This window comes from Copadichromis virginalis, linkage group LG10 (genome assembly GCF_057382275.1).
Source record: "Copadichromis virginalis isolate Kocher_CV1m ecotype Utaka linkage group LG10, C_Virginalis_male_GT1.1, whole genome shotgun sequence".
NCBI classification, from domain to species: Eukaryota; Metazoa; Chordata; class Actinopteri; order Cichliformes; family Cichlidae; genus Copadichromis; species Copadichromis virginalis.
In genome coordinates, this window is record NC_140627.1 from 31,439,552 (window position 1) to 31,456,395 (window position 16,844).

General features: G+C 38.4%; 1 protein-coding gene across 1 annotated transcript in view; it reads right to left on the reverse strand.

The window, feature by feature from the left end:
* Positions 1-6,289: 6,289 nt before the first annotated feature.
* The window catches only part of LOC146700804 (polypeptide N-acetylgalactosaminyltransferase 10-like), a 90,108-nt gene continuing 79,553 nt past the window's right edge, over positions 6,290-16,844 (reverse strand). Inside the window, exons 8-14 of the mRNA XM_085471049.1 lie at positions 15,784-15,891; positions 13,423-13,644; positions 11,690-11,806; positions 10,064-10,213; positions 9,385-9,619; positions 8,267-8,482; positions 6,290-8,182 (exon numbers count right to left, since the gene is read on the reverse strand). Of these exons, the coding sequence (XP_085327175.1) occupies positions 9,455-9,619; positions 10,064-10,213; positions 11,690-11,806; positions 13,423-13,644; positions 15,784-15,891 (762 nt within the window). The 3' untranslated portion in view covers positions 6,290-8,182; positions 8,267-8,482; positions 9,385-9,454. The remainder of the gene's footprint in view (positions 8,183-8,266; positions 8,483-9,384; positions 9,620-10,063; positions 10,214-11,689; positions 11,807-13,422; positions 13,645-15,783; positions 15,892-16,844) is intronic.

Below are 16,844 nucleotides of genomic sequence, written 5' to 3' on the forward strand. Positions count from 1 at the left end.
CAGGTGTGCCACATCAGGATGCTGATCTGACATCATGAGTAGTGCACAGGTGTACCTCAGACTGCCCACAACAAAAGGCCACCCTGGAATGTGCAGTTTTGTCTCACAGCAAAATGCCACAGATGCCACAAGCAATGAGGGAGCGTGCAATTGGCATGCTGACTAGAGATGGCACGATACCACTTTTTTATGTCCGATACCGATACCGATATCATAAATTTGGATATCTGCCGATACCGATATGAATCCGATATAGTGTTTTTTAATCAACAAAACTGTTTTTTAAAATATCTTGCTGCATTTTGCAAGTCTGCAAGTTCATACTCAAGTTTAAAACAACAACTACACTAAAGCTATTCTGTTATACCTGTATACAAAAAAAATATTTCATAGTTCAGCAATACTGATCAATCTAATAAACTTAGACCTACACCATCCTCCCTATTCTGGTATTTTAAAGAGTACTTAGCGTAAATATTAAGCAACCTAACTAATAGGGTTCCAACTCCCAGCAACAACAAAAATAAATAAATAAAAAATAGGGAACCACCCCTCACGCGCCACTTCATGATGCTTAATTGACGTAATCAACCTTAATTTGATGCAGTGTAAAAAAAAAAATGCACAGAAATCAATTATTTTTCAAGAAATATTAAATAGATTCAACATCTTTCTTCAACAAAATTGCAGACTGCACAGATGGTACCCTCCCAAAGGAAAAAGTACTATAGCTTACTATATATATTAGACTTAATAGTTACTATATACAGTAATTGACTTCTATTCATTTTGGTGCAAAGTGGGCCAAAAACAAACAAGAGAGACGGACTCGCGACAGAAAAGCCGATCAGCTGATCATTTAAGCAGTTTCACGATTGAAGTAGCAGCCGGAGAGCGAGAGGCAGTCGCTCGTTAAGCTTAACGCAGGAATGCTTTACAAACATTCAGAGATGGACTTACACACTTGCTTTACTTCTCTCGGTGATAACTTTGTCGGAGATGAAATGCCAGGTTGCTAGCGAAGCTCCACATGCTATCCAGACCACCGTCAGGTCCCGCATGCCACAGCCGCTCTATCACGTGATGCCTACTGCTCCGACGTGCTAACGTTCTGAGGTGAGTTACGGCGTGTTGCAAGTTTTGTGAGGTGCTTTCGTGATATTTAATGGATCGGATTACATTTTTTATTTTTCTCCGATATCCGATCCAGTAATTTAGGTCAGTATCGGACCGATACCGATACGTAATATCGGATCGGTCCATCTCTAATGCTGACAGCAGGAATGTCAACCAGATCTGTCGCCCGTGCATTGAATGTTCATTTCTCAACCATAAGCCGTCTCCACAGGCGTTTCAGAGAATATGGCAGCACATCCAACCGGCCTCACAACCGCAGACCTCGTGTAACCACACCAGCCCAGGACCTCCACATCCAGCAGGTTCACCTCCAAGATCGTCTGAGACCAGCCACCCAGACAGCTGCTGGAACAATTGGTTTGCACAACCAAACGATTTCTGCACAAACTGTCAGAAACCGTCTCAGGGACGCTCAACTGCATGCCCGTCGTCCTCATCGGGGTCTTGACCTGACTCCAGCTCGTCGCCGTAACAGACTTGTGTGGGCAAATGCTCACATTCGATGGCGTCTGGCACGTTGGAGAGGTGTGCGCTTCACGGATGAATCATGGTTCACATTGTTCAGGGCAGATGGCAGCTGAGAATGTCCCAGTTCTTGCATGGCCAGCATACTCACCGGACATGTCACCCATTGAGCATGTTCGGGATGTGCTTGACCGGCGTATACGACAGCGTGTACCAGTTCCCACGAATATCCAACAACCTCGCACAGCCATTGAAGTGGAGTGGACCAACATTCCACAGGCCACAATTGACAATCTGATAGACTCCATGCGACGATGTGTTGCACTGCATGAGGCAAATGGTGGTCACACCAGATACTGACCGGTTCTGGGTCCCCAGACCCCCAATAGCGCAAAAAACTGCACATTCCAGGGTGGCCTTTTGTTGTGGGCAGTCTGAGGTACACCTGTGCACTACTCATGATGTCAGATCAGCATCCTGATGTGGCACACCTGTGAGGTGGGATGGATTATCTCAATATAGCAGATGTGCCCACTACCACACATTTGGACTGATTTGTGACCACTGTTTGGGAGGGATGGTTATATTGTGTATCTGGAATGAATTTTAGGTCTCTACGTCCATCCCATGGGGAATGGGAGCAGTAACAAAGGTGTTGCGTTTATATTTTTGTTGAGTGTAGCTTTTCACGTGTAGACACGTGTAAAAGTCCACTGGACTCACATTATACACATTGTGGGCAATTTTTCAAAAAACAGTATTAATGATGTGAAAGGATATGTCTGTGAAGGTTCTCAGTCATCCAGGTCATCGTAGTCTAAGGAGCTTGCAAAGAAAAGCGTCTGGACTTCTTTAAGTTGCTTGAATACGTTTCACCTCTCCTCCAAGAAGCTTCTTCATTTCAGTTCTGGATCATTAGGGGGTCCATTGTCCCTCTTGGGGGGACACTCCCACAGAGCTTAAATCTGGAACTCTCCACCATTTGACTCTAGAACTGGAGAAGCTTCTCAGATGAGAGGTGAAACGTCTTCAGTCAACTTAAAAAAGTTCAGGCGCTTTTCTTTCCAAGCTCCTTAGATGATGTGAAAGGATATATCTTTAAAAAAAGGTCCTTCCTTAACCAAAACCAGGAAGCAAATGAAAACAGTGTGAGGCAAAGTGCAAAACTCTCTGCTGACAAATTTGTGACTTGTACCCATCATTACCCTTCCAACCTTTAAATCTACATTTTTCAAAGTCGTCCACTTTCAAGCTATTTGATAGAGTGGTATGAGAACACACAGTGTTTTGAGTTTTAGCTATAGTGTGCTCTAACATGCTGCACTACTAATATATTATAAGTACCTTGAATTATATGTTATCGCCATAACAATCTGCCCCTTGCTCTCTGCTTCTGATCATTTCTCTTGCAAGCATTATTCCTGTGATAGTTTCAGACAGCTGTCAGGGGGTGAGAAAAAAACAGTGAGTAGTATTCAGCATACGCCGTTTCTTTTATGTAAATTATAATCTTTTTTCTGAGCTGAAGAATCATTTAGCGGCAGTTTGGCTCCTGTACATGAGAGCTGCATTTGGACACCTGCCTGGCGTTCAGGCAACCTGAACAGAATATATAGCATACTGTCTAAATCTGTTAAAAGACGGAAGTGGCGGTAGCATATGTGTCGCCAACAACCAGCAAGGAACTGGCTGTTGTACAACAAAGTGCAATTTCTGCTTGTCGCTGTCAAAAAGCTGTTACTCTACAGCTTCAGTCAGCAGTTTACTCACCCAGACTGAAGGGGTTTATGAAAATATAACAACAGGCATTTAACTGCGTGACTGCGCTTCAGACAGATGAGGAAAAAAGAACAAAAAGAAAAGCTTTACCCGGAAGAGGTGATGATGATGAAGAAGGTGTAACACTAATTCTGACTGTATCATATCAAAAGTTGTACTTTAAATGTTTCTGCCAATGACTGTTCCTTTGATTGTTCAGCAATCCACCAACGCAAGACATTTCTATGATTATGTGAGAGACACATTCTGGCTTTCATTCAACCATGCACATAAAATAAACTTGGTTTTGGCTTTGTGACAACCGGACGAAAATAGATCCTCTCTTAATATGCAATTAACAAGCAGTTTGTTTTCATTCGGTGTCACATCACCTAAAAAAGCTTTAAGGATGAAACTAATATGTGCTTTTTTGTGTTCCAAACAGTCAAGCTTGTGGAGGATTTGGCTCAAAAACATCGCCACCAGGTCTCTGGTGGCCTGCCACTGCGACACTACAGTCATGACTTTCCATTTGTGTGTGACAGCGGGGCCATTAATAGCAGCAAAGCCCTGTGGGGAAGCAAGTTAGCTGTAATTATTCAGCTATGAGCAGAACTGGTCTGTCACACTTTCCACAGCTCCCTCGCGGAGCAAATCTTAGGCAAGGAGGAGATTTGGGATATTGCAGTCACACTAGACGGAAGTGTTTCCCCACAGAGTAAAACTGCACTTTCGTAAGGGATCATTGCAAGTTTCACTCAAGACTCTCTAAAAGCTTTATCTCCTACATGTGATTAATACATTTATTACCCTGGTTAATACACATCAAAATAAATGCTCCTGACCTAGTTCTGCAAATATATTATCAAGATTGACAAGATATATCTCGACTCTAAAGGAGAAAAATGGTCCTATTCTTTCATCACATTTTTGTTTTAGGGTTTGTCTCTAGCTTGCATCTTTACATTTCATGCTGTGCACTATTCATATCACACATCATCAAAAAGCAGTGAGAGCAATTGCAGGGTTATAATATGATAGAGGTGAATGTGAAGCTGAATGTGCTACTGGTTCAAAAGAGTGCATTATAGCTCCAGAATAAGTGGCTGTAAACTTACAAGAAAGATTACTATATTGAAGATTATCTGCCATTTGCTTGTGATTATTTATAGATTTGTGCAGAGTTTGTAATGTCAACATTTCAGTCAGAACAACACCTCTGAAGATAATAAAGGGAATGAAAGTATTTCAAATGCTATTTTCACATGAGAAAGACCAAAGAGCTTGTCCACTATTTTGTGAAGGTAAGATTGATTACATGGCAAAACAATATAGATTTAACTGATCATTAGAGAAAGACAAAGGACAAATTCAAAGACATATCCCTTCTGACTCGGTCTAAGATATGATAGCACTACCTCTGTAAAACAAAATAGATTTTAACTGGCACTGAGAAATATGAACATATTACTCCAGTATCAGCAAATTTATAGTGGCTGCCTGTTCCATTTTGTATTGATCTTAAAATCTTACTAAGCTTTAAATAGCCATGTTCTGATTTTTATGAAGAACTTGTTAGTCTCCTATATGCCTGGGTGCTTACTTAGATTGGTGCATGGAGTGCTGGTTATTCCAAGGTCTCAGTTCATAAACAAAGGTCAGTATTTAGTTTTTTTATGCTTTTAACAAATCTGATATTTTTTAATAAAGAAAAATGCAAAACATGGCTTCTGTGAAGCCATTCATAACTATCAAGAAAAATGCCACCCACCTGTCTTTTCAGTCATTTTAGATATTGACTGTATAAAAACTAATATTTGTGATGTTTGTCATGTTTTTGTAGCAACAGAATCTTCAATGAACTTAAAATAAATAAATAAATAAAGCTTCCCTGATTAATCACAGCTGAATTCATCTGCTGGACTCTACAGTATGTGTGTGCTCTAAATTGGTGTAAAAATGTGCATTTTAATATGTCCAATGATGACCATGATATGTTTATTGGATGCTGGGTCTTCAACTCTTCTGCCTAAATTTAAGAATTTGTTCATACTTGTACTGTTTATATGATTCTGCAGCTGCACAAATATGTATTCATGACTGTATTCATGAAGTAAAACTGTTTTGTTTTTTCTCCATGATAAGATAGAATAAGTACATGCTAGAAGTTTAATAATTCATCCTAACTTACTCTCCCATTTCTGCTTCATTTTCATCTCATCAATATTACTCTACCCTCACTGCATGCAAAAATCTCCAGGTTAGGGGTATTTCTGCAGTGGCTTCCACTGTTTGTCTGACCTTGATGGCATTAGACAGCCAATAATTTCTCGGGAACCATACTCAGGTATTGGATTTGCCACTCAGGTTGATGACTCACTCTGTCAATAAAAAAGTGAAAGTGCCGAATGAACTTTGGGCCTCAGCAGCTGCTGTCCTTTGCAGATAATTGTTAGCTTGCTGTGCAGGTTTTATCCCCAGACTGAGCAGAGATGATGAGTTTGCGTGACCTCTGTTTTATCAGATTTCCAATAAGATGTTTTCAGACATATACAGGTGCTGAGTCAAGGATCTGCCTGATCATAGGTTATCCATAGGTTGCCTGTTACTCTAGAGTAGCCGGGAACATATTCTCTCTGTTAAAAAATGACTAGTTTCTCACACAGATTGGGTATATCAATGGTATGATTGTTCCTTTCAGTCATATAGTTTGTGCAACAATGTTTGCATATTATTTTGGGACATATTTGAATTTATCCAACAGGTTGAACACAGTGCTTAGTTTTGAGTTGATTTTTTTCTTCTGTTCATTGTATTTTTATTCAGTTACATGAATGGATTTCTGTTGTTTGTTCTGCCTGTTTTGCATACCATTTATTGGCACCACTGACTGATACGCATTTTATTGACGCACATATTCTGCCTGCAGGCTTGTCTACTAAAAATGACACTCTTATACAACTATACAATTTTCTCATCTCTGCATGCAATTTCTCATGTGTCACATTTGCAAGTAAATTAGTAATCAGCATATGTGTCTTTTATTTCTTTCTTCTCTAAAATGTCATGTTTTTCTGCAGCTGATGGTGGAGACAACTCATCACTATGATAGTTGAGAAAATGGAAGTGAAGCTTCTAACTTAGCCACTGTTGTGATATGATTTATTTCAACCTGAACTATGTGAAATTAAACTAGTGGAAATGGCAAAAGATTTTTTAAAAAGCAATGCAAAAGTGAAACCTTTGCTCCAATTTAAGTTTTAAAAATAGTTTAGTAAGAAAGACAACTTAACTATGTATAGCAGTTATTAAAACCATTTCACAGCTTTATACACAATAAAAACACGCTGATAAACTATAAAAACAGCAGAGGGTAATAAAACTTACAGTAGAATCATGCGATACACAAGTGCAAAGTCAGTAATAAAATACTGTGTATTTAAGAAAAAAATATTTTAAAAAATAATTAACAATATTTCTTAAAGCTAACTATGTAGCGTGCTTCAGTTCGGCTGGTCATTCCACAACTGCAGAGTCCCTTTTAGTCTCCAAGCATGAGGTGAAAACAGTCAGCAGGTCCTTGCATGAGGATCCCAGGCTGTGCACCAGAGTCCTGAAATCCCGAGATTTTGAATCCAGTTTGCAAGAGTTTCCTAGATGAAGATAGTTATTACTATCGACTAAAAATAGCATATTTTTTGATGATAGAGATCTGAACAGATTTGAGCTCCTGGAAAAAAAATCTATGCAAGAATGTGGACATCATGCGCACTCCATGCGGAGAGGTACAAACCCAAAATCTTATGCTGTAAACCACTGTGCTGCCAATTCTGGACCTCTCTGACCGAATGATCTGTAGATGTGTTTATGAAAAAATGGCCGCCCCTCCCTGAGCCTGGTTCTGCTGGAGGTTTCTTCCTGTTAAAAGGGAGTTTTTCCTTCCCACTGTCACCAAAGTGCTTGCTCATAGGGGGTCATTTGATTGTTGGGTTTTTCTCTGTATGTATTATTGTAGGGTCGACCTTACAATATAAAGCGCCTTGAGGTGACTGTTGTTGTGATTTGGCGCTATATAAATAAAATTTAATTGAATTGAATTAAAAGAGTGCACACTGGTTTCTTGCATTTTGTTTAGAAATCAACAATAAAATGATAATGAAACTTTTGGGAGACAGGGCTGTACCCTGAGAATTCCTTTAGCTGTTAGAGAATTGCCAACACATGCAAACAAGCAAAGTGCAACTTCACTTTTGTTTTCTGTAAATGGCATAAATATCTGTTGGTTTACAACTGTTAATCAGTACACATGAGAAAACTGCTTAACCTTGCCTCAGTAGTAGTTTAGCATAGCAGAACATTTAATGAAAATATAATTTTAAAAAAGAAGTTTTCACCTGTAATTTACCAGACAACACAAAATACATTTTGAAATGATGTTCACGTAATATTTAGTTTGTTTATAACATTATACAAAAAAGTTCACTTTAAAGTCTTTGTGCCTTTGAAAAAAGTATATTTTTAGTAAATCTACACACTGTGCAGGATTTTGTCCCTCCTCATTTTCTCAAGTTGTGCCTTTAAAGAACTTGGGGCCGTGAGTAAAAAGATAGCATTGACAAAAAATATATAAATAAATGAAATAAAAACTGGATAGCTCATCCATTAAATCCAGCAGTATCGGCATCAGTATCAGTATTTTTACCGCAGTCAAATTAAGTTTTTTCCTCTTATACATTTTTGAGGTCCAAGTCTTCCATCTTTAAAAGCTCCACATTTTCAGGGTTTCCACAAGGCAGTCAGGTCTCACCATCGTTCTCCCATCCTGACGATAAACAGAATCAAAATATTATCAAAATCACAGATTTTATAATAGGCATTTTAAAATGAACTGTGTCTTTGCACTCACTGAGCGTTTCGGGTGCTGGTGCTCAGGCAAGCATGTCCTTCTTTTATCTCCTTTCCCACGACAAGCTTGCGCTTCATGATTGGATTCTGGATGTCACTGCTTGTGGTCCCACCAGCTCTTCAGCTCTCAGGGACTGCACTAGATCACTGTACCACAGGGTATGTCTGGAAAGCTGTGTCTTATTCACTTGTAGCTTTCATTCATACCTTGACAACACTGAAACAAAGGGAAGATATACAGGTTCCATAAATTCTGAGACCATTATAGCTCTATTTAACAGGCTTACTGGGTAATCCTTAAGGAAGTTAAAAAAAAGGCAAACTAGCAAAACATTAATGATAATCGTAATGGTGGTTTCGTGTCTAGTTTCTTCACCGTTGTTAAATATTATTGAAGTTGCATCAATAAATGTTCATCACATTGGGCGACATGAAATATAAATATTTTTTAAAGGAGTAAACTTCTTTAAAATCAATCATAGGATTAACACACTGCAGGCCACAAAGTCAAAAAGTCACGATTTTTACTTTTAGTGTGAACGGCCATGATTTTGGGTTTGCTTCGCACACTTTACAGTTTAACTGTGAAGTTTTGGCAAATGTTTGCAGGCAGATCAGCATCTTCCATGCAAAGTACATAAGACACCAGCATTATGCTAGAGAACAAAGCTATAGCGAAGAGATTTTCGGTACAGCACCGTATCTTTTTGCAACCAATTTCACCTAGGGAATGCCAGCAACCACTTGCAAACTGGTTGGGGAACACACAGGTTCCTTACTGACTGACGGTTGCCCAGGTGCAGCAAGGTCTGTGTGACCAGGGCTTTATGATTTATGAGCATGTTTTCCTTCTGTAGTGAGCCTTGACCCTGTTGCCTTACACCGGTTATGCTGGCTGCAAACATAACTACTGGAAGCAACACATACAACCCTGTATGGTGTTTTATGTTTATCAGCCAGGCAAGGACCACTTTTAACATAAAAGTATACTCTAAAATGTACTACCAATAATTTCACGAGTCTTCAGGCCACTACAGTAACAGTGTGAGAAATTAAAAAGCAAAGTAATTTGTCCATTTCAAAACAAAATCAAACATCTCTTCCCTCAGAAAGACTCACTTGAACAAAGATGACCTTTGAGTCATGATCGTTCTTTTTGGAAGACGTGTCATCTCACTGTTCAGTAAGCTCAGTTGGTGCCCTGGTTGAAGTGCTCCAGCACAGTGGTGTTGGTTCTTTCAAACAACCACAGCTGGCTGAGAGAGGCAGGGTCACACGTGTTCATGAAGACTCGCCGCTCACTCGGACTGCTATCAATACAGCTGTTACTGACGGGATGATACAGACTCTTATCCTGGAGGAAAGATAAACATATACATATTATACAAGAAGCTAACTTCTTCACAGGACATTTATTTCCTTCTTTATACAAAGAGAAAAATCTAATACTCTGTGATTAATACACATTTTAAAGCCTTATACTCCACAACGATTAAACCTATTTCTCAAACTTGTTGGTGTTCTATATGGCATATGTACGCATTACTACCGGCAGGATGTTACACTTTGCTCCTGCAAAATTTAAAGTGTCTATCGACCTTTTACCAGGCACACACTGAAATACTTGACATTTCAATTTTTATTTATTTTTTTATTTTTACTTTGGTGACTTTTTAACAAATATAAAACCTTCCTAAGGCCAGGACAGTTGGAGAGCATTGAATAGGATGAATTAGTAAATACACTAATTTTCTACAAGCAGTGAACTCTAGAATTTCTCTATTTCTGTTCATCATACCTTTCTGTACCGCCAAAGCTGGTTTCCCTTCATGCCGTGACAGTCATACAGGGTGACTGGGCTGCTGTGGGAGATGGCATCAAAGCACAGCTTCCTTGTATGTATGGGGTCACCCACCCGGATATCCTCCCTCCAGCCAAATGTTAACACCTGCAGGGAGCACATCTGAGCTGTAACAACATCTGACTGTCCTTCCTTTGTCTACGTGAAATTTCTACCTTTTTTTCTGTCAGATTGATTTTCTTGTTGAAATTGGGGTTATTATGGTAGTGTTGCAGTGTTACATGGTGTAGAGATAGTAAAGCCGATAAAATAAGCATTTTGGATTTATTTGATTTATACAATAGTTTCTCCACATCAGTGTTCAATCGATCTAGCCCAAATAGTTGGAGGTTACATTTACACTCAGGTCCATAAGTTTGTGGATGATGATACATTTTTTAGTAGTAATGCTGTACAAAACCACAGTACACTTAATCAATTAAGATATACAGTACACATATGAATCACTTCCTTTTGTCACTAAAGTTTTTACTGTCTCACCCATTAAGAGTTCATTTCCTATGATCTGTTACCAAATCCAAGTTCAACATTTGGAATCAAATCCAGTTTTTATTTTTATTGAACTTTTGATATTAAAAGAAAAATGTTTTGCCATCCTAAAACATATGGACTGCACCCTATGACCATACAAGCTGCAAAATGTTATGGATGTGATAACTGTACACATTTGGTCACCACATTCTAATTAGAAGTTTTGAAAAAACAAGCTGTTTTTCCACAGGGAAGCATATCACTTTGCAAAAGTTAGAATGAGGTAACTCATTCTCACTCACTCACTATGTGTTAATAGACCTCTCTGCATTGAATCATATCTGTTATTAACCTCTGTCTCTCTTCCACAGCATGTCTTTATCCTGTTTTCCTTCTCTCACCCCAACCGGTCGCAGCAGATGGCCCCGCCCCTCCCTGAGCCTGGTTCTGCTGGAGGTTTCTTCCTGTTAAAAGGGAGTTTTTCCTTCCCACTGTCGGCGAAGTGCTTGCTCATAGGGGGTCATATGATTGTTGGGTTTTTCTCTGTATCTATGAAGTGCCTTGAGGTGACTTTTGTTGTGATTTGGTGCTATATAAATAAAATTGAATTGAATTGAATTAATAGTACTATTAAAATGTATCTCAATTAAGTGATTAGACTTAATTTTGTACAATTATAGGATAAAAATGACAGGGCCAAATGTAATTCAAATATAACAATTTAAATAATGGGACAAATGATCGTTCTTTTGCAGTATTATTTTGACACCGACGTCTTTTCTCCACCTGTTAATTTTCTTTTTTATTTGCTGTTTGTTTAATTTAGCCCAATTAGGGTTTGGCTAAAAATGAATAGCATGACATTAAAAAGGTCCACTTTCTGTCTGTCTGTTTAGTTTTTTTTTCCTCCTTAATATACCTTGTTGGTAAAAACACACTTTCATTAACATGCTACTAAAGTAAGAAAACAAATGAAAATAATTTACCTGAAAACAGGTTGTTAACAACCCATCATGTTGCTAGAACATCATCTCAGAGGCTTTAAGATATGAACTGAAAACCCAATAAGCTCATTTAAGAGGGTGCCCTTACCTGTCCGTGACTCCACCCCACCTCACCACGGCCTTTCACACAGTTCTCCAAGCGGATGGGGCTCCCTGACACAAAGTGTTTGACCTCCATACACATTCCACTGCCCACATTCTGTATCTGAAAAGCACATATATAACTATGATAAACTGACATAAACCAGAAACCCATAAACATGCTGAGATTACAATACACAGTATAATCTCCGCTCTTAGTCCTACACAAGTAAATCCATACACTGACTGTAGTCAGCAGATTGATTTTCAGTTTTATCTTTTTTCTTAAGTTCTTTTTTGTGCACTTCCCATGTAAAGGCTTGGAGGCATTTTTTGCCTTCCAGGAGTGTAACTAGGCACCGATAGGAATTGCAGCTTGTTAAAAATACTAAAAAATAGTGTGTTATTGCAAACGTGTTTCATCACTGTTTCTTGTCTTTTTATACCACTGAGAATTCTTTAGCGCGTACCTCAATCCTTTATACCTTTTTAACAATTCTTATCAGTAATCTATTTTTCTTAAATCAAAAAACCCTCAAAACATTACAAGTTGAAACCAGTAGAAACGATTTTCCTGCCTTAAGCTAGTTTTTCGTGAACTTGTTACAGTCACATAATACATTCATGATGAAATTTTACAGTGAAATTATAGATTTTTGTTAAGTCTGTTGAAAATTTCAAACTTTGGTAATCTGTTCCTAAAAGAAATTATTTTTGGCTTTGGCTGATCATAGGATAGGGTAACTAGAGTTGTTCATATTTCCAACAGCTTTACTTCTGTGGCTTCAGTTTGGGTACATTGAGAGCAGAATCTGAATATTGTGAATACACTAATTTTTCTTTCCATGAAATGAGTTAGCAAAAGAGCCCTAAGGCATGAAACATGATTCCCAGACAACAAACAGGGAACTAGAAGATGACGATATTTTCAAAAGAAAGCTGGAAAAATACTTTGACCTTTTCATTACGCAGAGTTAATTTTCATACATTTTGTAATAATTTTCATCTTGATTTGATATAATTATTCATCTTGCTTTTGCCACGAAAATATTCTCTGCAGCACAACTGAAACATGCTCATTAACTGTCTGTTTTCTGATACTAAATGATTTATTTGAGCTACACACCGCAGTATTATATAATATATCTATTTGAATTTATTTATAGCAGCAGAATACAATTTAGCATCCAGGTTCTGAGCTAATTACTTTCAGCAAATAGTTTGCGTACAAAAATTGGTGAGTGATTAGTAAATATTCCCTTTGTGGCTACAGGCGGATGCTCGGCTATTTAAAGGGGAGTTAATGGATTGGAGAAATAGGGAATTTTGCAGCAGATGTCAGAGGCATGTTACACATGTATGACCAAGTGCAGCTAGATGTGACTGTGTGGAGTCATGTTCCTTGAGCCAGCTGGTTACAATTGGGGGCTTGTCCGGGATTCTAAATGAAAAATCAAACACGAAACATACCCTATGCCTGTATAGTCTCTGGAATTATGAAAACACAATGGGAACAAAGTTGGATTCACAGATTTTTTAAAATGTATTTATTATTTTTTATTATGACATCTAACTGCAGACATGTATTCAGTTTAGCGATTCCATATTCATTGTACACACAAAAACCTTTCCAGATGTGTTTTTTCATTTATTTTTTAGTTTGTATCTCTATGCATACATCTATTTATTTAATTTCTCTACATATATGAAAGCAGTTTCATGAACTAATCCAGCTCTTACCTCTCCCCAAGCAGCAGCAGGAGGTTCTACTGGTGGATAGTGTTTGGGAAGATCCCAGGCCACTTCATTCATAAACCACTTAAAGCTTTTACAGTTTAATCGGGTCCTCAGCTCTTTCTGCGCTGTCATGTCACCTGCAGACAGGTGCCGATACTCAGGTCGACGCTGGTACACATACTCTGCGTATTCGTCCATCCAAACTTCTGCTACACGTTTTAGATTCTGAAATCAAGTTAAAAGGAGTTTCACATGGTTGGATTAATTCTTTAAAATAGTTTTTTGTTAGCAGACAATTCAAATTTCACACAATAGGAACCTCTAACACATTATCAATAATGGGAGTCATAAAAAAGGTTTAAGGGTCCACTTATGAGTAATGCAAACTTTAACATTCCCATTCTCTTCAATTTGTTGTGGCTTTATACTTTAATGCAGCGGTCCCCAATCCCCGGGCCTCGGACCGGTACCAGTCCGTGAGTCGTTTGGTACCGAGCCGCGACAGTTGAGGCTCAGGTGTGAAATGTATGGTTTTCAGGGTTTTTAACAGTTTTCAGCATTATTTTGTTATCGTTTTTATTGTTAACTCGGTTTTCCTCCATCTTTTCACGTGTGTTATGAATAAACCTTCTTTTTTTTTTGGTACTAGTTTTATTTTGTTGTATTTATCCGCAACACCTTAAAGGCCGGTCCTTGAAAATATTGTCGGGCATAAACCGGTCCGTGGCACAGAAAAGGCTGGGAACCACTGCTTTAATGCATCAACTATGTGTTGTGTCAATGGATTCTGAAGCTGTCTGTGTTTCCACCTGCAAACAAGTACCCTAGTATAGGTCCTTTAGTTCCTGACAGTGAGACCAATTATATGGAGAGCTGCCATGGACTGGTGTGAACTATGTTTACCTAGTATGCTGGGTTTTTTTTTTACTGTATATTTGTCTCTAGGAATCTGCCAAGACAACGGCATTTTATTGCTGCCGTTTTTGACCATTGTATTTGAGCTACATATATTGAAACTGACCTATAGAGTGCTCTCTTTGATTCAGCTTTGATTGAAATGATACCTCAACAAACGGGAAAAAAAGAACTATCCGCTTTTATGTAAAGGGTCAGGTGATTCAGGGACATCAACATTTCAATGAAGCTAAGTTAGAGACTGTTCCTCAGAAAAACAAAACAAAGCCAGTTACTTTCAGCTACACACTGAGCTATACCGAGCCATGTTTCAGGCTGAGAGCAGAGGCATACATAATGAATGGTGTTTGGCTACACCTCAGATGATTAAGCACTTTTAGACAATTTCCTATTCTGTGTAGGTGCTGAAAAAAAAATAACAAAAGAACTTAAGCTCATTCTTCACAGTAGCACCTGGAAAGGCTATAAGTTGTAGATAGTGGATACCCTGCATATTTCTGCCTCTTGCCTGGTGGTCTTTTATGAGTGAATAATGAGCAGACTGTAAAGTACACTGAGATGAAAGAGTAGTGTACTTAGCAGAGGATGCAGAAAATACAAACCCTGCACCACTCTGTGTGTGCATGCAAATGCATAGCATGTGTGTTTACATGCAGGGTTAATGTATGTTTCTGTTTACTTGTTTATTGGGGTTAATTAGCTAAAAGTTCATTTAAAAGGCAGGGATGCATTCAGCTTCACTGCTCAGTGGACTTCAGAGGCACAGAAGTTGCTACAGTGTGTGTGTGTGTGTGTGTGTGTGTGTGTGTGTGTGTGTGTGTTTGTACTTTTATGAATACACACTTACACATACACATATCTTCTAAAAACATCCCATCTTCCATATAACGTCATAATTAGCAGAGATCCAAAAATCATGTTTCTGTATTGCTTTTAAACCCTGAGTGTGAATACAACAAAACACTAGTTTGTCAAAAATCTGTTTACCTAAATGTTTACTCTTGTTTGAAGCATGCTGGTTGACAGTTAATCATTCATTCCTTATTAAAAATCTTACTGGCAACAATAAGAATTTTTTTAAAGGGTAGGGGGTGGTGAGTGTGAGCAAGCATGTGATGGGATGCACCATAATCCAGATTGAATACTCCTTCTAGTACTCCTTAGGATATTATAGCATTATACTACCATATACTACTGTAATTCAGTAAAATCAGAATTATTAGTCTTTTAAAAAATGAAAAAAGGAGCTCCTGGAATGGAAAAAAGGATTTTCTTTAATTGATCAGGCTTTTTATCTCATTGACTAGTTCTCTACTAGTTTATAGAATACAATAAATTGTTGCTCTATGACTTAAATGTATCAGAAGTAATGTTAGAGCCTGTGTATTTTGCTTTTATAGTATGCAGAAAATCCATCACTGATCCACTGCACATAGTGAGAAGAATTACCTTTGCCAAGCTGATCCCACCAGGCACTTTGTAGGGGACATACTTCCTATAGATGTGTCCTACCCTGGAGCAAGGGATGTCCTCCATCCGACCACCACACATCCACAGCTTCAGAGACACAAAGAGAGGGAAAGAATACTTTCATCTGATGAATCTTTATGGTGTTTAGAAGCTTTGCTCTTTAAGATTCAAAGAGATGCACAAAGGTAAAGCAAGGTGAAGGAAGGAGATGACGACAGAGATGAGCAGAAGACTGATGGCTGAGCAGAAGGAGGAATAAGGTACAGTGATTCGAAGAGGCTTATAAATCCTGGGAGACCAACAGGAGAGAGAAGATGTAATAAAGATGAGAGGACAGAGCAGAGGAGGCAGGGGGCACAAAAACAAATTATGCCAAGATGGTGACCTGACTTCACCTAAGAAGGAGGACCAGATGAGAAAAGGTCTTTCTGACAAATCACTGATACAATGCTTATGTTACGACACTATTAGAATATTGTTGGTATTCAAAAAACACAACTGGTTTACTAAAACGTCTGCCGTTTTATGGGAAAACAACATTTTTGTTACTTTTTTAATAGCTTTTAAGTACCTTTGTCTGAAGTGTTGTCTGAAGCAAAAACAAAGCATCATTGCTTCTTTTTCTTTTTAGCTGTCTATCTGACATAACAGAGACATTCAACAGTGTGTCTTCATTTTAATCCTCCAGCAATAACAAAGGCGACTGTGATGATTTGCTTACTTGGCTTTCAATGAGGAAAACAGACCATGAGAAGAAAGGGAGGCTATGAAAGGGGCGAGAAATAAAAGAAAGACTTAAATACAGCAGGCAGGATGGAAAATGGGTTTTGTTTTAGCAAAACTAAATGAATAGAAATGAGAAGCTCATTTGAAACATAAGTAAATACTATCAACACAAGTTTGAAGACAGCCAAAGAGAGAGGCAGAGAGAAAGAGTGGTTTGGTGCTGCTGGTCCTGCAAAAAAGTCTGCTAATATGAGACTAAACAGGCTAAACGTGGGGAAAGTTTGACAACTTAGACATGAGCGAAGGAAAAGAAC